Source organism: Podarcis vaucheri, assembly GCF_965113315.1.
Source record: "Podarcis vaucheri genome assembly, chromosome: 7".
Classification (NCBI taxonomy): Eukaryota; Metazoa; Chordata; class Lepidosauria; order Squamata; family Lacertidae; genus Podarcis; species Podarcis vaucheri.
In genome coordinates this window covers 62001988-62022001 of record NC_138765.1, presented here as the reverse complement: position 1 = coordinate 62022001, position 20014 = coordinate 62001988, and the positions used below count along the sequence as shown (strand labels likewise).

The 20014-nt window shown below is 40.8% G+C and overlaps 1 protein-coding gene across 8 annotated transcripts in view; it reads left to right on the top strand.

Annotated features, from left to right (window-relative positions):
- PHKB (phosphorylase kinase regulatory subunit beta) overlaps positions 1-20014 on the top strand; it is a 137643-nt gene that overhangs the window by 65693 nt on the left and 51936 nt on the right. For all 8 annotated transcript variants that reach the window (XM_082232869.1, XM_082232870.1, XM_082232873.1 and 5 more), the window contains 6 exons: positions 5123-5218; positions 9254-9451; positions 11841-11898; positions 15760-15837; positions 17906-18064; positions 18900-18994. In XM_082232869.1, the coding sequence (XP_082088995.1) occupies positions 5123-5218; positions 9254-9451; positions 11841-11898; positions 15760-15837; positions 17906-18064; positions 18900-18994 (684 nt within the window). The remainder of the gene's footprint in view (positions 1-5122; positions 5219-9253; positions 9452-11840; positions 11899-15759; positions 15838-17905; positions 18065-18899; positions 18995-20014) is intronic.

Sequence of the window (20014 nt, the reverse complement as noted above, 5' to 3'; positions counted from 1 at the left end):
AAGTTGTAATCCAACAACATCTGGATGGCACCACATTGACTCCTCTTGAATCAGAACAGTTGAGCTATAGTCAGTAATGACAAATATTAATTGCACTATATTATCAAGGTAATCATTAAATTACTGTTTAGCCACTCAACTACTTAAAAAATCTACTCAAGAAATTAATAGCCGAGTCCAATCCCTACCACTCAGTTAATATAATTAATCCTCTTCAGCCAGCTGAATTGTAGTCTTCACTGTAGACAGCTGCAACCTTTCCAGCCCAAGCAGCACTTCTAGGCACATTCTTCCTACCAGCTCCTCATATAATTCATGGATCAGCATTCACAGAGGCCAGAACCCTGCCCCCCTGGTGTTAACCCTTTGGGGTGACCCACTTTGCATGCAGGCCTTTGAGTAAAAAATGTAGCCCTTGAAAGTCATGGCCACTGCTGTCCTCACTTTTCGGACTTTCAGAGGGCCTCTCTGGGCCTCCTGTCAACAAATTCTGTGGTGGTTAACTGCTTTTCACTTTTGGCATCAGTAAGTGGTATGCTGTTATGATCCAGTTCTTCCCTGCTGCTCCTATACAAAACATGGCCTTTGTCCCCAAGGCTTAACATAGATTATATGGTCATTTCCCTCCAAGAGTAACAGGTATTCTCCTTGCTATATTTTATACTGAATATGATTTCTCCATGCCACTTCTGCCACTAATCCTTAATGCTACTGGAATTTCCTCATGGACCACTAGCCCAGGACAACTTCTTTAATTTCTCACGGTTGTCCCAACAACTGTCCTGGTGGAGATTTGTGGTGTTGAGGCACCCAGCTGGAGGTCACTGAGGAATGTCCTATCTCAGCATCCTTCAAGCTGCAGAAAGAACCCCCACCCAACTGAACACAATTTGGTTGCATGTTCAGTTTTGTCATTTTATGCTAGCTTATATCCCACTAGGCTTAGCCTGCACTCATCACTCCCTATAATAGTAAGCACAAGTGGTGAGTACTGATAGAAATGGATCTCAAGTGGAGTTGCTGAAAAAGAGGAATCCTTATGCTTGAGGGAGGTCTTGGGTTTACAGTACAACCCCCCCAACTCTAAAATCTCTCCCAATCTTTTGGGGACTGAGCAAGGTAGGAGCCAAAAGATGGAAAACTGAGTAGGTGGGAGGAGGGTGTGGATTGCCTTATAACTTACTGTATCCTGGAAGAGGGCATTTATTTGTTATAAACTATCAAAGCAGTTCACAACAACTATACATAAAAGCATACAATAAAAAACACATTAAAAATGTTGTTTTCCCTTTACAAGGGAAGAGTTCATCATGCTCCCTGTGTGATGGTGTGGGCGTAAAGCTCAGTGTCCTCAGTTTGCTCTTGATGAATTCTGAATGTTTTTCTCTGTCAAGATTGAAGTGGTTCTCTAGTAATAAAAAGTGAAAATGACAGTAGTCTTACTTCCTCTCATCCCTTTCTGGAGCAACTCTCTTGGGTCATGTCTCATTGCACCTCACAACAGTATAGTAATTTTTGTTGACTTTCCCTTGCTGATCCATGCATCTAGTTCCATGCTTTCAAGCAAGCTTTGGGCTCATGTTTCTTGATGATATGCCTAAAACATTTCATTAAACTTTCAGGATTTCCAATGAGTTTCAGTAGAAGTAAGTAATAGGTGCATTAAAAACAGAGGTTATTGCTTTTCAGAAAACCAAAACCTTTTACAGTGGTAGCTCGGGTTAAGAATTTAATTTGTTCCAGAGGTCCGTTTTTAACCTGAAACTGTTCTTAACCTGAGGTACTACTTTAGCTAATGGGGCCGCACGCTGCAGCGGCGTGATTTCTGTTCTCATCCTGAAGCAAAGTTCTTAACCCCAGGTACTATTTCTGGGTTAGCAGAGTCTGTTACCTGAAGCCTCTGTAGCCTGAAGTGTCTATAATCTGAGGTACCACTGTACTGGAATCTGCTTCCAGCAACAACCCCTGCATCCTCACAAAAACTTAGTTACTTTTCACAGCACTATTCCAGGAAAGAAGAACAACAACTTGAGGGCCACATTCCCTCATGGGCAGGGTCCAAGAGGGCACAGTCAAATGGTGGGCAGGGCAAATGTGGGAAAAGTAAAGGATGTGACCCTTTCCTTTGCAAAATATGCTGCATTCTAGCCATGCAGAAGTCAGAAACAAACACACACATAATCTCTACATCTTCCATCAGGCAAAAAAAGGGTGTTAATCACAGTTCAAGGGCACTTTAAAACCAGTCCAAATCACTTGAAGGCATTGAGCAGAGCCAGTGAGGGGCATAATTTAGGGAAGAGGCGTGGCTTGGGGAGAGTCTCAAAGGCCAGATAGTGAGGGCCATGGGGCTAATTTGAACCCCTTGTCCCCCCAGGCCAGAGGACCACACCCTGTGCTATTTCATTTGGAACTTGGGGCTCCCACTCGATGGAATAACCATCCCATGTACACATTAAAATTCATTGTGGGTGAATAGACCTACCCTAATCCTATCCTCTGCTTATCCATTTAATTATTTTTATGCATTTTACTCTCCCTCCCCTTGGATCTGGAATCACTGGCTGCTGCTCTCTTTCTGTGCTACATTTTCTGATCATGAAGCAGTTGCTGTAAACAGTGCAGTTAGATTTTGTAGCATCGTTCCCCCCCCCATTCCTCCCCCACACTGATCACACACTTGAAACCATGTAAATGAATGTAGATATATTTGAGAACTATTTGCATGTCTGTTAAGGAGCAAGATGACATAATTGCAAATCTTTTATAAAATCAATCTAGTGTTGTTGACCTACGTTTGCCTTTGAAATACTGCAATATGGTTTTTTTTTAAAAAAAAATGCACGAGATAGAAATTATACTGTACGCGATTCAGTAACTCAGAACCAGTTGTTTTTTCTGTGAGATCTCTGACTGATAGAAAACTAGCTGTTGTTAAACTTTTTAGATGAACAAATACTGTCTCAACATTTAGAAATGATCAAGAAGTTCTAAAATTAGGATTGGCAGGAAACAAAAGAAATTATATCTTGTAAAATTCTGTTCTGTTAACAAAATGGAATAAACCTTAAATGACCTGAAAAATAAAATTTAAGTGGCCTTCAACATTTGTGTAACTTTCAAGAATATATTACATGCTAACATTTTGTGCACATGGTATTTCCTGCAGTTTCACAAGCAAAGAATCACATATCCTTGCCCCCTAGGAGCTTAAAATCAAGCCTAGGAAGGACAGCAGAGGGAAGGGAGGGAAATTTGAGAGTAGCAAGGGATGAACATGAGCTAATGCAGTCACAAATGCTAGCATCTGGGCCACCGTGAGCAGGCAGCACCTTTTAGCAGCTTTCAGGGAGCGTTCCAGTGTCTCAACAGGGCACAGCACTGCACTGATACCTGCCCTGGTTTCCCTGTACGGGATGGCTAGGTGTGGAAACCACAATTTTAATGTCTCATAGTGCCCCAACAAAACATAACTCGTAGGGCATTGTAGCAGAATAAAATGGTGGCTCCCAGTGCTTCAAACAACCTGGCACTGATCACAACCCTGCTTCTTGTCTCTGCTGTCTCCTCCCCGCCCCCCTAGCTAAACCTGCAAGTCAGTGAGAGCCCACCAGAGGCCACTTTGCCCAGAACCCCCTCAAACCTGATAGGGTCAGACCTATGCTTCATAATATGTTCAAATCATGGGATGCAGCCTCCATACCCCATTTCAGAGAGTTCCCTTGACCTTGGGAGCAGTTTTTGAAACAAGACAGAAAGCCACAGAGCTGCTTTTGCCAATGTCCTACAACTCCCATCAGCTCCCGGCAGCACAGTTGTGTTGTAGTCCAAAACATCTGGAAGGCACATGGTTCGCAAAAGCTGCATTATGGGGAGGGAGGAGGTTGAAAACCCCTGTTCCACATCTGGTTGTTTGTTTGCAATTGAATAGGTTCCCTGGCATATTCCTTTGTTGGGATGAGGGCAGGGTCATTTCACCACGTCGATGTTTTCTTTCCAAGATCTAGCGGATCCAGTAAGCATGGGAGCATCTGTCAGACACTCCAGCTCATTTGTTTCTTTTCACGAAGAATTAAATTTCTGACTTTGACATATTTCATAGGCTGAAACACAGTAGGTGGGCAAGCAGCTATTTTGCTAAAACCGTTTGTGACACATTAGTGGTACTACAACACAGTTTTAGCTTCTGCTACTAATTTGTGTGGATCTTGTCATCTGTTGCACTGTCAAATAAGTGTAAAGCACTGAGCATGTGCACAAAGACTGCTGTATTGCCATAGCTACAAAACCATGGCAGTGCACTCGCACTCTCAGCACAGTGGCCAACTGACCCAGGACATAGCAGCAAGGTGGGCTTATACTTTTGGCCCAGAAGGGGCTTATTGACCCAACAGGTGTGGTCCCACAGCATTTTCATATTGATGTCTTGCATTTGATGTACCATCACCAGTCTGATGCAGTGGTTAAAGTGCTGGATTAGGACCTGGGAGACCAGGGTTCAAATCCCCACTCAGCCACGGAGCTCACTGGGCGAGACCTTGGGCCAGTCTCTCAGTCTTACCTAACTCACAGGTTTGTTATGGAGATAAGGAAGGGGAGAACCATGTATGCCACCTTGAGCTCCTTGGAGGAAAAAAAGGGATACAAATTCAATACTGTAAATACATAAATAAAAATCCCTACAAATTCTCCTTAAGCTCCTTGTTGGTAATAGGATTTTCTAGATGCATCCAAACCACTATCCTGCTTCCAGATCTGTATTCTTTGATCAAATTGTTTTTAGTCGTCAAGTTATTGACCTTATAATTAAAGCTTTTATCTGTTTGCTAGAGGTGTAATTAAATAATAGTGGTAAAAAAAATGAGAAGATTTAAGTTTCTGTAATCTCAAGTCTCTTATCTGCTAACTGGTTTTAAAATGTCTATTTAATCCCCTTAATATTAGTGAAATGGTATTATGTACATTTGTCTTGGAAATGTCATTGTCTATTTGAAGTTACTAGTATATGATTGCTGATAGCAATCATGATATTTGAAGAACCCATTCACTTTTCTTGTCTTTGCTGTGCCAGGCTTGGGCTGTCTATATCCTATGTTGTGTTAATTTTCTATTCCATTTACAGGGTTGCTCATGGTCTGTCATATTTGTAGACCTTGATGCCCACAACCGGAACAGACAAACTCTTTGCTCATTACTTCCCCGAGAATCAAGGTCCCATGTAAGTAATTATTGATGAAACAGAGTTTAACAAAACATGGAGCAAATGCATCTGGGTATAGCTATTAGCTATACTGCCAGTTTAATAGTCTGTTTTTTATATATATTTGCTAAGCAAGATTTATAAACCCCTTAATAATATATGTGGTTTGCATAAGAGTATAAAATATTCATTTAAAAGTAGCAACATTAAAAACAGTAGAGGAAATTAAATTATGAAAATAGGGGTAAAACCAACAGTTTATAAAAGAAATAAACACGATAAACTAAAGGGCTGCTGGTCAGGGAGAAATTACAATTTGCTGTTTTAAGTACTACTGCACAAGCGAGATTTTTCTAGATAACTGCTATACGTCATTCACAACAGGGCAAAGAGCAAAATCCTTTCATTTTGGAATGAGCACTTCTTCCCCGCTCCCGGTGCTTGAAAGTGGGTGCCACATTTTCAGGGTCCCATACCCCTCTTGGCTTCTTTCAAGACCGCAGTCTGCACTCCCTTCTTTCCCCCCTCTTTTAAATCATTTTTTATTAATTTTCCAAATTATTACAAATCAAACCAAATTAGGTTTATCGCTCCTGTTGCAAACATATGTCAATCATTTCCTCCCATAGCTGCATCATTTCTTCTTTAGTGCTCAGCTGCCATCCTTCACTTGCCATTCGTCTGCACTCCCTTCTTTGTCAGACCAAAAGAGCCCTGCTTGCAAAGGGGAAATAGATCACCCCATCTATCACTCCTCATCGCTTTGCTTGCACATCATACAATGATAGGGCAGGTCCACACCATACATTTAAAGTACATCAAATGCACATTACTTTCCTCCGAAAGAATCCTGGGATTTGCGGTTTCCCCTTCACAGAACTGCAGTTCCCACCACCCTTAAGAAACGAATTCTTTGTGGGAAGCCATGTGCTTTCAATGTGCACTAAACGTGCTTTAAATGGTACCGTATGGCTCTGCCCATAACATCATTGCTCCATCTTCAACTTTCTTTAAGATGTCCAGCAATATATGTTAGCACCCAAGTGGAAAACCTGAATATCCATTTATCTTCTTCCACCTCAGTTTTTAATCACCTTGACTGAAACAGAAGATAAAATCAGCTGTTAAGTCATGACTAGTTGCATATGAACACTGATAAGGATGTGCTCTTAGATGTATATCAGAACATACATGCTAGTCAAAGTGGCTAGGTGGTACGCTCATCCTGGTGAGAATCTGTGCATCAAATTCAGTCTTGCAAGTCACACACACACACACACACACACACACACACTGCATATATGCACAAGTCTCATCATCTGGACTGAAACATATAATGCACTTTTCTTCTAATAAGCACATTTGCATAAACCCATGTTCTTTAGGAAGAGAACTGAATGAGTCTAGTGTGGAGTGTAAAAACCCTGAGAGTCTCAGCTGTATTTTTGTCATGGACTGGCTAGATGCAGAGGAGCAGTGGGAAGAACCAGCTGGGGAACCCCCAAGGGAAGAAGGCTCACAGCCTGGGGATTGGTGGTGGGACAACGATGAGTGATCAGAGGGAGAAGAGGGAGCAGACGGAGAAGAGGAGGTATTGGAAACTGAAGAGGTAACAGGGTTTAGTGAGCAGGAAGAGTCTGTGGCAGAGAGCAGTCCAGAATCAGAGGCAGAAGTGGAGACGAGAGGAAGGGGGCCAAGAGATGAAGCAGGCTGATAAGGAAGCCAGGCTGTCTCCCCCTCCTGTGACAGGCAGCTCCCTTTGCCCCTGGTCACCCAGAACCAGCAGAGTCATGAAGAGGGTGGAGCAGAAGAATCTCAGATTGCTTGGGAAGGAGAGCTGTGGGAAGGCGGGGACCTTCAGTCCTCACAACTTCCTCATTGGGTCAAGATCTACTGGGAAGAGTTGCTGTGCTCACTAGGTCTGAACTGTTTTGTGTCTTTGAAGAAAGAGTTAACGTCACTGACACCTTGTGAGTTATCGCTGACCAGCTCCCGACACCCGTCAGTTGTCACACACCTGACAATTTTTCTTCTTAAGGTTGAACTTCTAGCCCTTCTAACCACAGAGATAAGTTTTAAAATGGGAACGCATATAGATGTGGTTAATAAAATAAAATGCAGGCCAAATGTATATGAGGTATTTAAAAAATAAATAAATCTTTTAAAATATATAAATCCAGACCTTTCCTTTTTCCAAGGACCAACTTAAGCCTTTTGCATTTGAGGGCAACAGTTCCAAATCAACATGCATACTTAATGTTGTTTGGCTGCTGCTGAGTTCATGAAAATTTATATTAATTACATGCACCTGAAACATGCAAATCAACTTCAGTTCTCCAGCTCATGGCCTATTTGCAGCATGAATTCCAGAGCTGAACATATTATCCACACTTATAAGTTGTCTGCATTGTCTCTAAATGGTGTAGGTGGAAGGCACAGCCCGTGTTTCTTCCCTCTCTGGGCATTAGACCTCTAAAAAATTATAGTGTGGGGGATCTTAAGGACAGAAATATATGTCACTTGCCTCTGGGGTTGGTAGTTTACATGTTGGCTTTTAGATTATTTTCTTGGGAAAGGCCCTGCTGTGAGGCCAAGTTAATATGACATAAGATGTCTTTAATCAAGAATGCTATTTTAGTGTTAGGTACTTTTCATTAGCATCACAGTGTGCTCTTGTTCATCATCTTAAAATTAACAGTCATGACATGATGCCTTGTTCTTCATTCCTGGATCTGGTAGCATTTCCACAAATTAAGCAACACATTAATCTTCACTGCTAGTGCTGCATTTGCCTCATGGAAGAATTAGAATTTAATTTTAGAAAATTAAAAGAAAATGGCACGGACAGCTATTTTGTTTATATTTTCTTTCGCTCTTGAATGCTGCAAATAAAATGTATTTCCCTCGGGACCGTTGATTTCAGCATTGCAATATTTAGTTCACATGCATCTGAATACATATGGATCACTAACACAATGAAACGTATTCTCTATACCGTCTCTCCTGGTTGTAAACTTTCAAGATTTCTTTCCATTATTTCTCATGGGATTTTGAATAACTGTCACTCAGTTAGCTTATATTTTCTGCAGCCCTGATGTTAAAACTATTTTACCTAATTTATTGGTTTTTCTCCAAACTCTTTTTGCAAAGGAAGCCTCCTTTGGGAGTTTGCTATTTGCTCAATATATATTAGCGTATTAAAAAATGTGCTGATTACTGAGACCTCTCTAGAGTATCAGTACCAAATTGTTGCTGAGTATCTCAGAAGTAAACAAGGAACAGGGATAAACATGGTTCTTAAGTAATTATAATATTTCTTTAAATGCTTGAATGCAAATAGTTTTAGGGCTTGAGACGATCTGTGCAATTGTTATAGATGCAGCAGAAACAGTTGGTCCAATGTGGTTTAAAAAGGATCCAGTCCAAACCTTGATGGGTGCTCCAGAGGGTACACAGAACTCTTATACAAAGTGTTTTCAATTTCAGGGTCAAAGCAGCTCCATTCACACATTCTCACTTTCTTTAGCAAGCAGCTCCTGACACTGAAGTATGAGAGGAAATCTCCTATCATTGGAGCTTCATATGGAACACCAAAGGAACTTTGGATTAGAGTTATTGAATGTGGGGGATTTTATGTGTAGCTATTAAAGTAGGGGTGGGAAACCTTTGGCCTACAGGCCAAACAGGTGATGCCAGGTGTGGAGCAGGTATAATATATGGCTGGATTGGTTGTTCAGGCTCTACAAAAAGCAGGATTGAACTCTCTGCTATGCCAGTGTGCCAACTTTCATCTGTGCATAGGACAACCTGCCTGACAATCACCTGATGTCATTATGACATCAGATGATTGACAGGTGGGTCACGACACCCCTCCGGTCAAAGTTGACTTGTGGGGGTGGGGGAGATTAAGATTTGGTTTGCCATGCCAACAAAGTTTCCAACCTATGTATTAAAACATAGATAAGTAGTTCCCATTATCTAGATTCCATTTTCATGTTTCATTTCGCTCTGTATCATCCATAATTTAGAAAACATCCCTTTTTCTTCTGCCAGAACACTGATGCTGCCCTCCTGCCCTGTATTAGCTATCCTGCCTTTGCTGTGGATGATGAAGCTTTGTACAGCCAAACAATTGACAAGGTGGTTAGGAAGCTGAAAGGAAAATACGGATTCAAACGGTTTTTGAGAGATGGCTATAGGACTGCATTGGAAGACAAAAATCGACATTATTACAAACCAGCAGAAATTAAGGTAAAGGGTCTGTTCATGTGATACTGGAAAGGATTGGCTTATGTGTGCCCAAATGTTTGATGTACACTTGTGTATAGGATTTGTTCCTTCTTCATTGAAATGTGTTTTTTTATGATTACCAGGCAAGGAAATTCCAGGTTTGCCCACTGAATAATTTTTAAACTATTAATTACCTTGACTCTGAATGTCAGATTCAGATTTCTAATTAGCTTCACTGTACTGACATGGTTGTGTATGCTTGAGTGCAGATTCTATTAGTGCTTCCTATATAATCTATTGGTTTAACAAAAAATTCTAATGTTAGGTTACTTTTGATCAGATTTCCTTGTTGATTCCTCTTACATTCCCACCTGTCAAAATATTTATTTTTTATCTTAATGCAGAGGTGGGGAACCTCAGGTCCTCTGGGCCTCTCTAACCCTCAGGACTCTTCCTAGGCCACCCCATCTCACCCTAGGTCACACCCCAGGTCTCACCAGCCTTGCTTCACACACTCCTTTTCCCTGGAATGTGTCGTCTTGCTGACCTTGATGCTGAGATGAGTGTGTTTGTAAAAACTCTGACTTTCCTACCCGGAATGTAGTCCACTATACAAGAGTCACATCTATTACTCCTGCTTTTGCCTGTAGTCACATCTGCTTTTACCCCTGGCCCTCCCCACTGCTAGCATGTGGCTTCTGGAAGATTGGTCATGTGGCTCTCAGGCTGAAAAGGTTCCCCACCCCTTACTTAATGGAAAGAAGCTATTGCAACGACTGTTTTTGGGACTTGATGTCTTAGAGCAACGTTTACTGTACAGATTACCAAGCAACTTCACTATAATTGAAATTGGTTCCAGGTAATCCATTAGCAGTCTTGGTTGTGAGATTAGATGGCTTTCAAGTTCCTTCTAAAAGTACAGTTCTGTGATTCTAAAGTTTGCGATGCACCTTCTGGTAGAGCCACAGCTCCATCTGTTTTGCATGCAGAAGGTCCCAGGTTCAACCCCTGGCATTTCCAGCTAGGGCTGGGAGAGAACCTTGTCTGAAATCATGCAGAGTTGCTGCCAGTCAGTGCAGACAATGTACGGCTAGATGGAGTAATTGTCTGACTCATATCATGCGGCAGGCCTGGGAAAGAGGAGACCCTGGAAACTCATGTCCAGTCTCAGAAGACCAAAAGGGACTGGACAGCCCATTGGTTGGGCTCATTATCCAGCAGCTTCATTTATATAGGAGAGGAAATATACAGTTCTGTGACCTATTATGAATCTGCCTTATACCAGGCCAGATCATTTGTCCATGTAGCTCAATATTGTCTTCATTGACTGCCAGCAATCTTCAGTGTTTTAGGGTAGAGTCTTTCTCAGCCCTGTGTTGAGATGCTAGGGATGGAATCTGGAACTTATGCATGTAATGTACATGCTATGTCACTGAACTCCCTAATTCCTGACCCATTAGCCATGCTTAATTGCTCAGGAGTGGTACATCTCCACTCTGTGTGCTGACATGCTCCACCCAAGAATGAATTGAGATGTGAGCCATCTTTCAAGACAGATTATCCCTATGAGTGGGAATGGGGGTAGGGGGAGGAAGTAAGGCAGGGCAAGTGGTACATGAGAACTTACATTTTTGAGTTAAGCCTGGTTTAACTATTTTAATCCTGATTTTGCTTAGTGAAATCTGTAGAGAAAGACAAAGGTTTAGTTTCAAGTGTTCTTTTAATCCCTGCAAAAACTTCCAAAATGGAGAACAACTTCATTCTATAAAGGGGAGCAGAGAAGAGCCAGCAAATCATATGAACCATTAGCCTTGGCACTTCTTTGCAATCTATTTTTAGCGAAGGAGATGGTTGTGGTAGCTTTGGGTGTGCAGTACCCAGGAGTGCTGCATCAGCACTTTTCTCCCTGATTGATTTGTTTAGAGGTAAATGTGCTTACATTTCAAACTCAATGTACAGTTTGTTTCCCCCTAACAAACAGCTGAGTTATTTATCATTTTATTTAATTTCACAGCTGACTACAGGCTGGAGTGTATTAATAACCAAATTTCTATGTGCTTCAGAGTATTAATGTTTGCCATTAAAGGCTGTCTGAATAGAATCCTTGCTTTTCCTTCAAATGCTTTTGTTTTTGCCTTTTTCAATTCAAATGAAAATTTCCTTGCTGAGAATAAAAAGCCTGTGATGCATTTTGTGCATAAAATTAGGCTACAACACTTTTTGAAAGTCCTGTGAATCTTTTTGCAGCAAGCTGAAATTTCCCTCCTCCTTTTTTTAAAAAAGTTGTTGCGTCTAAATGAATAATTTGTTTTCATGTTTATCTTTGGTTTCTTTGATGTAGTGGGAAATTTGAATAGATTTTCAGAAGCAACACAAATGCATCTTAAATTCTCCCCTTTTCTAATTTCAGCTCTTTGATGGGATTGAGTGTGAATTTCCTCTCTTTTTTATTTTCATGATGATTGATGGTAAGTATGACTTTACTTTCTTATTCTGTCAGAGATGAGTCTTGGAATTCAGTATTAAAATGTTTTTAGCAATCCAAGAGGGAAGGCTATAATCTACTTATGCCAAGGTTTTCAGGGACAGTGTTGCTGCCAAAGTATAACTAATGGAATGATTTCAGCTCTTGTAGAATAAACTTATTTTCTGTTATGAATTTTATATCTGAGTGTGCAATGCTCCATTGTGCACATCAGTTTTTACTTCTGAGAAGAGTGCTTGGGTTTGTTTATGGCCAGGAAAATTTCAAAAGTTCTGTTCTGTCCCTTCACCGCAAGTCTCCTCCCCGCAAATACTTTAAGCTGAGTTTCTCTTGTTTCTGTCATCAGCAACGGTGTGTCCTGTTTTGCTGCCTGAGGCCAAATGGGAAGATGTTCCCCAACTCCTGCCCCTCCCAGGTCTCCCTTACCTGGGTTGCGCAGTGGCGCCCACAAAGCAGTGGCAGCAGCAGGTTCCAGTGAGATCTCACGAGATCTTGTGGAGCTTTCGTGCGATCTCGTGAGGTGCGTATGGCAGAATCAACTTCAAAATGCAGAAGTGGATCAGATATCCATTGAAATGAATGAAGAAAGCTGTACACTCATGAGATTCCCTTCTGCTCTAGGCATGCCTCTAAATCATTGTGACCCTCCAGATATTGCTGGACTACAGCTTCCATCATTCCTGATTGTTGTTCATGCTGGCTGGGGGGGGGCACACGTTAACCTCTCCTCCTCTTTGTACCATCAGTGTCCTTATAACTTGCTTCAAAAGTACTAATTTATTGAGTAGCCCTAAATGAATTGATTTGCCATGCAAATGTCCATTTTGTCCAGCATTCTGGTTCTAGGAGTGGCCAGTTTGATAGGTTCAGGAGAGCCACAAGCAGGGCATGAAAGCATTCACCTTTCCTGGGTCTTTATCCCCAGCAGCTGATATTCAGCTGACACATGGCCTCTGAATGTGAAGCCTCCGCTTTGCTTCCATACCTGGTAGCTGTTAATGGACCGCCCATTTTCTAATCCATTTTTAAAAGCCACCTAAGCTAATTGTAGTCATCACATCTCCCACAAGTCAGTTGTGCATTGTTTGAAATAGTTTCTCTTGTCAAACTGACAAAATACTTTCTTACAAGCCATCAATTTCATTGGGAGACTCTAAAAGCGTTAGTTGTTATCTGAAAGAATGAAACATTTTTTAGCCATCCGGTCATTCCATACCATTCCCATTGCACACTGTTCATAATTTTATCGTGTCCCTTTCTTGTGATGTAACAATTAAATTAAAACGAGAGAATGAGGAGAGAATGCTGGCATGCAGGTTCCTTAGATAGTTTGATTTCATCTTAGCCGTGAGCTTGTGGGGTTTTCTTTGTATTTATCATGTGTAAGTCTCTCCTGGGGCTCTTTGCCCTCAATCTGCGAAGTAAAGAGATGAGCAAATTATCATAATTCTTCATTTAGAGTTTCTGCAGCAAAAGAGCATGGATTCCATTTTCTCCTGTAAGTTGATGGACATTAGAGTTTCCAGATCAGGATGTAACTTAGTGATACAGCACATGCTTTGCATACAGAAGGGACCAGGTTCAATTCCTGGCATCTCTATGAAGGGCTGGGAAAAACTCCCTTCCGAAACCTAAGTTCCAATGTGTTCTGTAGCAAACATACAATATTGCATTTCCCCCTCAATATTCATGCAGCATTGGAAATATGCAAAAAAGAGAATTCCTAGCTAAAGCCTTGTGAAGCCTGGCATGTAGTTAGCACCTTTTGAATGATTAATGAGAGCATATATGTGTCATAAATCTTTTATAAAACCTGTGTAAGGTAAGTGGGTATTATTATCCCCATTTTACATGTGGGAAGCTTGCTGAGATGGTGATTTGCCAAAAGTCTCCTAGCTGAGTTCATGATTTAAGTGAAATTTGAATCAGTACTTCCTGGCTCAGATTTAATACTCCTTGCCACTGTACATGAGCAGCTGGTTTTTTTTTTGGTGTTTTTTTAATGTAGCTTTCCAGGACAGTAATCCAGTTTGTATCCATTGAAAGAGGCATTTGCATGTTGAATAATTAGCAAAGCGAAGAAAACTAAAAATCAGAGAAGACTATGAATTTGAGCCCTCTGGATAGGAACAGAATAGAATCCATTATGCTCAGCACCTTATATAATGGTAGTAATGGCAGTAGTGAAATTTCAAACTTTTAATTGAAACCTATTGTATGTTTCACCTTTACAGTTCACCCTGTGCCACACTCTGACTTCCCTGTATTATTTATTTATTATGTATTAATTTTAGCAATTCCTATCCCATGCTTCAGGAAAAAAGGTTAATATAACAGCTTACAACACTGGGTATACAATCTAAAAAGGGAGGGCAAAAAGGAAAATTAATAGGGAGGGAGGAGGAAATAAGCAAACTCAGGTACAGGTTCTTTGTTACTAGTTCTTCTAATGACCGGATGCTGTAGGAATGTTCAAAAAGAGGAGAAGCTCCATGAAGAATCAGTCTTTCAATTACTACTAGCCATTATGGCTAAATGGAGCATGCCTGTATATAGACAGTATACCAGATGTTGCTCCTGTTGATGTATAGAGGCATCTGGTGGCTGTCCATACTAGAAACAATGCTGGGCTAGATGGATCTTTTTGTTTGACCGAGTAAGAAAATTCCTTTGTATCTGCCATTAGGATTTTCATTTATGGAAGCAGGGCCTAAAGCCACAGCACTGTAAAAAAATGGTGAGAATAACTACTGGTAAAAATAACTCTAGCTGAAACCTCATCTAGTTCAAAAGAATTTTTTTTTTTTTTTTTTTTTTGCTTTGCAGCCTTGGTCTTAAAGGAAATATAAAATCTGGAATTGTATATGCAATTTAGTTTCAAGGAAAGGGGGAAATGGAACAGCCAAGAAGTGTGAATTACAGACAAATGTCACCAAATGAAAATCCACACTGATCATGGCTCAACGTTGTGATCCTAAGAGCATGTAGGAAGTCAATTTGCCACTGCATTACCTCTACCTGAGAGGGGAATTTATTTTCAGCCAACAGACACCAAAGTAGTGGGGATGAATGCAACACATGAAAAAATGACTTTGTGGACTTTTGTGGTAGCTGAATTGAGAAGAGCATGCACAGGGAACAGATTTTGTAATTCACTGGGATTGTGCAAGCACTGAAGAGTTTGAGGTTCATAATCTCCCATTCCTTCCTCCTCTCATATGCTGACTTTTCCTTGCAGCAGATCACACTTTGCCGATTTGCCTGCACTATGTTTTGCTCTTGACTGGATTGCTAGAATTAGATCCTGACTTGCAAGCAAGCACAAAACATAGTCAGTAGTCACATGGAACCCTAAACCATGGTTTAACATTACATGCACGAGCCTCATGCTGGCATATTTCCCTTTGCTTCTATGGTGCAGTCATGAAAAGGAGATCAGAAGCATTTTAACCAACTTTGGTTTGTTGTTATGACTGAACTGGGACAAACTGGTTAGTTTTAATTGTGGATTGTCCAAACAACCCAACTTCAAACTGTACTCAAGGATCAAGGCTCATGCTCTTAACTCTAATGGTGTTTGAACTAGACCACAGCTTGCTGGGTTGGATAAAATGGCAAACTATGTTTTGCAGGGTGGAAATCACTAATTGAACGAGGCAGGAGGCCCCACATGAGCCCAAGGCTCCCTGATACTAGTTCCCATTTGAATGACCCCATTATTGCTCACAAGAGCACTTCAAAAATGGCCTTCCCATCCAACCATCATGGCGCAAAATATCTGAAATGATGCTGACACTTATCATAAGCACTATCTTTTCTTAATTGTTCCTGGAATTGCTTTTAGGAGTCTTCAAGGGTAACACTGAGCAAGTCAAAGAATATCAAGAGCTTCTGGATCCATTGCTACAGCAATCAGCAGAAGGTATGGTGCAGCAGTGGCACTGGAGAAATCTGAACTTTTGCAAATGCAAATGATGGGGGTGGCCCTACAGCATGGAGCTGTAGCAAGTGCCGATCAAATCCCAGAGAATAAGCTTATGTTCTTACAAAAGCAGAGCTCCAGGCCAAGTGTGAACATAAAACGTGATTCATTTCTCCAGTAAAATATGGCTCATCATAAAATGGAGTTCATTAACTGGTGAAAGAAACGCTGATAGGTTAAATGTTAGGTTTGCGCCCGAATCATTTCCCGCCCCCACTCCTGCTGTTATTTACTCAGTTGCATGAGAGACCTTATGGCTAGTAATTAGAAAAGCCTAAGTATGTGATCCATTTTTTTAAAAAAATTATTTTAAGTATGGAAAAGCTTTCCATAATATATGTGTTTTAATTCCTGCTGTCAATAGAGGTGGTTAGCCATGAATATGATACACTGGTTGCAGTTTGGTACATCAGAGGATGGAGAGACCACACATTAAACTAGGCATGGCAATAGTTGCTCACTTCCCTTTCTCTATGTAGTTGTTTCTCGCTCCCTTTTCTGGCACCTCCTGCCTTCTAACCCTTCCCAATCTGAAAATGTGAAAAGGTAGTTTCAGTTCCTTCATACAGTAAATAAAATCCAGAGGAGGCATGTGGGATACCCATTCAGTATTCTTTGCAGCTCAGAAAAGGGCAGTGATTGCTTTCTCCAGACTTTGGATTGCACCGTATGCTTATCTCAGCCACCTCCTGCAACTTAAACAATTTGGGAAGAATGACTGAGATGTTGCTCCTTCCCATTTCTTATTACATAAATTATGGAAGATCTATCATTTACTGAACAAAAATTTTGCTTATAATCTCATACATAGCACCCCTACTGACATAGCATTTAACTTCCATTGCAGTTTTGTGTGTGTGTGTGTGGTCATATTTGATTTCATTAAATACACACACATGCCCTCACTCACCCTGTACAGTATAATCAATATTCTGATTAATAACTGTTGAAGCGCAATTAATGAGGGCAAAACTTGGAGGGGGGGGACTCCCTATTTTAAAGAAGTTTCAGTTTAAGATCACGTTCATCTGCTAAAGACTCCAAACAGTACTTTTGATTGGGATTACTTTGTGCTGTATTCACATGCTCAATTTACACAGAAGTTCTAGGGTGAAACTAGAAGTGAGGTGGTCATACACTTATCTTGCTGCTTCTGTAAAATAGAGGTGTTTGCAATTCCCCCCTACTCGACCTGCTTATCTCTACTTCCAATCACAGAGTGGAAAGCAACTTTAAAAGAGGGAGAGCGGTGGACAGGGAAAGAACTGCAGGCAATTGGAGACTTCAGCTCCCTTGCCCTTTTCTGTCCATGCTGCACTTTTTATGGCACTGCCACCGTCACATCTAGTTTGACCTTAGCAAGAAGGTGCAAACAGGCAAACTTCTTCCAGTGTAACCAACCCTCCTCTCCATTTTGTTCCTCGTTTGCACAAGAAAACTCAAGTGCACCCTTTAAATAGCACATGGGAATTAAAAGTGTATAGCCTTATTGTAGAGGACAGTAGCTTAAATGCAAGAATCCACAACTAGTTCATGTATTTTCTCTTTCACTGATAAATACATCAGAAGTGACTGAAAACATTTTTGCTTATCATCAGCCTTCTACTTTTTTCAATCCAAGACTTAGGTTCATTTTTATTCTTGCCTGAAGCTTTTGTACTCCTTTACCAATAGCAGTTGTACATATTTTCTCTTCTGTTGCACAAGAGCAACAATAGTACCTCTAAAGAAATGCAGGGGATTTTTTCCCCTCCCATCTGTAAAACTTTACTATTTTTTCGGAACCAGTTTATAGGCACTGCATCTGTTCAGTCAAGAAGAGAGACATAAATAAACCTGTGCTCAGGATAGCAGTTAAGTGTTCTTAGCTGACTGGCATCGAATTATAACTAGGAACGACAATCAGCAAGTTTTTACTTCATTTACGTTGTGCATGGGGGATACGTTTCCTCACTTTGTAATAATGTAATTTTACATGTCTTTAAGTACATATTTTAAAACTTCGCAGGCTTTCCTGTTGTACCTAAGTATTATTATGTGCCAGCTGACTTTGTTGAACTGGAAAAGAAAAATCCTGGCAGTCAGAAACGATTTCCCAGCAACCATGGGCGAGATGGAAAATTCTTTCTCTGGGGACAGTCGCTTTATATTATTGCAAAACTTCTTGGTAAGTAGACACTTGCAAAAGTAGAAGAATTTGAGTTTTCTCAGATTTGATATGTGCCCCTGCCTGCCTCCAAAGTTGTATTTGTGTGACTACGAGAACTTTCAGACTGATGGCCAGTTCAGATTTAACACAGCCCAATTGAGATAGAATATTCTTGAACCAACGATTAATCCGTTTAATGGGCAGAGAATGAACCATTCACCCACCTGGTTTCTCCTTGCCTCGCCCCTCATATCCCTAGCTTCAACACTGGTGGTGTGACTTGTTTCCTCTCACAGCCAAATTAGAAAAGTATGGTTTAAGCAAGGCTTCCTAACCAGGACATGAAGCCAGAGTAAACAGGGGTTAAGCTACAGTTTCCTGGTGTAAATGTAACAGGAAACTGTGGTTTGAACAAGCTTCACCTTCAGTGCTGAAGATGGAATTGTGGGAGGAGTATGTGAGCACATGTTTTGTTCATGGTTTATTGGCCTGAGATCATTATCTCTGAACTAGGTCTTTGTACACATTCAAAAATATTTCTATCAGAATGGATAGCCTGTGCAGCTTTCTTGTAGGTAGCCCTATGAGCTGAAACTGGATTCACGATCACTGTAATTCACAAAACCTGCTACAATCACCATGTATGGATAACCCATTCTGGAAAAATATGTTCAGATGCATTGAACCATTGAAATACCAGCTTCTACATTCCATCGCTTTTCTGGGGATTTATTCAAATGCCAAACTTTAAATCCATTGCTTTTTTATTCTTGCATGCTCCAGAGTAATAATGATGACAAATGCTTTTGGTTATAAAGAGACAAATGATGAATTGTTGGTGATTTGCTTTCAGTTGACGGTTTAGTAAGTGTTAAAGATATCGACCCAGTGAAGCGTTACATACCTCCCCAAGATCAACGGAACGTTAGCATGAGATATTCAAATCAGGTATGAGTGTGTTTAATAAGCTAATTTTAAAAAAAAAAATACAGTTGAGAGGCGTGCCATTTATTAATATGTTGCAGCAGTAGTAATATTGCATTAGTCCCTGCTGGGCTTTGTTCTGTACGAAACAAATACTAAGAGTTCAGATGGCGTAAGTGAACTCTATGCATCCTCAGAGAAAGTGCTGGGTAGACATTCCTTTTGAGTGGCTTGTTAAAGTTTCTGGCTGCCCGAAACTTTATTTTATTTTTAATAGATTGGTATACTCGCCTGAACAGAGCAAGCTATAACTTCAGATAATAAATGGCAAGGTGAGGTGGTGTTATGGTCACTTTTAACTTCATGGACCTGTTTGTTGCAGTGTGTTTCTCCTCTGCTGGCTGGGAAAAAAATGCCCACATGGTTTACTTTTTCAGAGGAGTATCTGATCTTTCTCACTTTGGGGCAGTTGAGGTTGTAGCATCAGCCAGGTCTTCAGAAAAGCTTTCTTGAAGAAGTGGCTCTCTCCTCTCCCCCAACATAGTGGCACACTAGGGGTCAGATCAGTCAACTAAGTACATGCCAGCCCCTCCACCCGCTTAGTGTATCTGCCCCTCCCCATATGTGTGTAATGGGAGGGACCATGTGAATAGGCCTATGATGTGAACCACATGGCTATAGTCAAAATAAAAAAATTCCTTCCTGTAGCACCTTAAAGACCAACTAAGTTAGTTCTTGGTATAAGCTTTCGTGTGCATGCACACTTCTTCAGATACACAGTGTATCTGAAGAAGTGTGCATGCACACGAAAGCTTATACCAAGAACTAACTTAGTTGGTCTTTAAGGTGCTACAGGAAGGACTATGGCAGACCAACACGGCTACCCATCTGTAACTGGAACACATGGCTATAGGTTAATTTTGTTATTTTATTTATTTATTTATAATATTTTATACCTCTTAATGCGCATAGACCCGATGACAGTGAAACCGAAATGTAAATACTTGTCACAAAATAAAGCAATGAAGCAATGAATACATACCG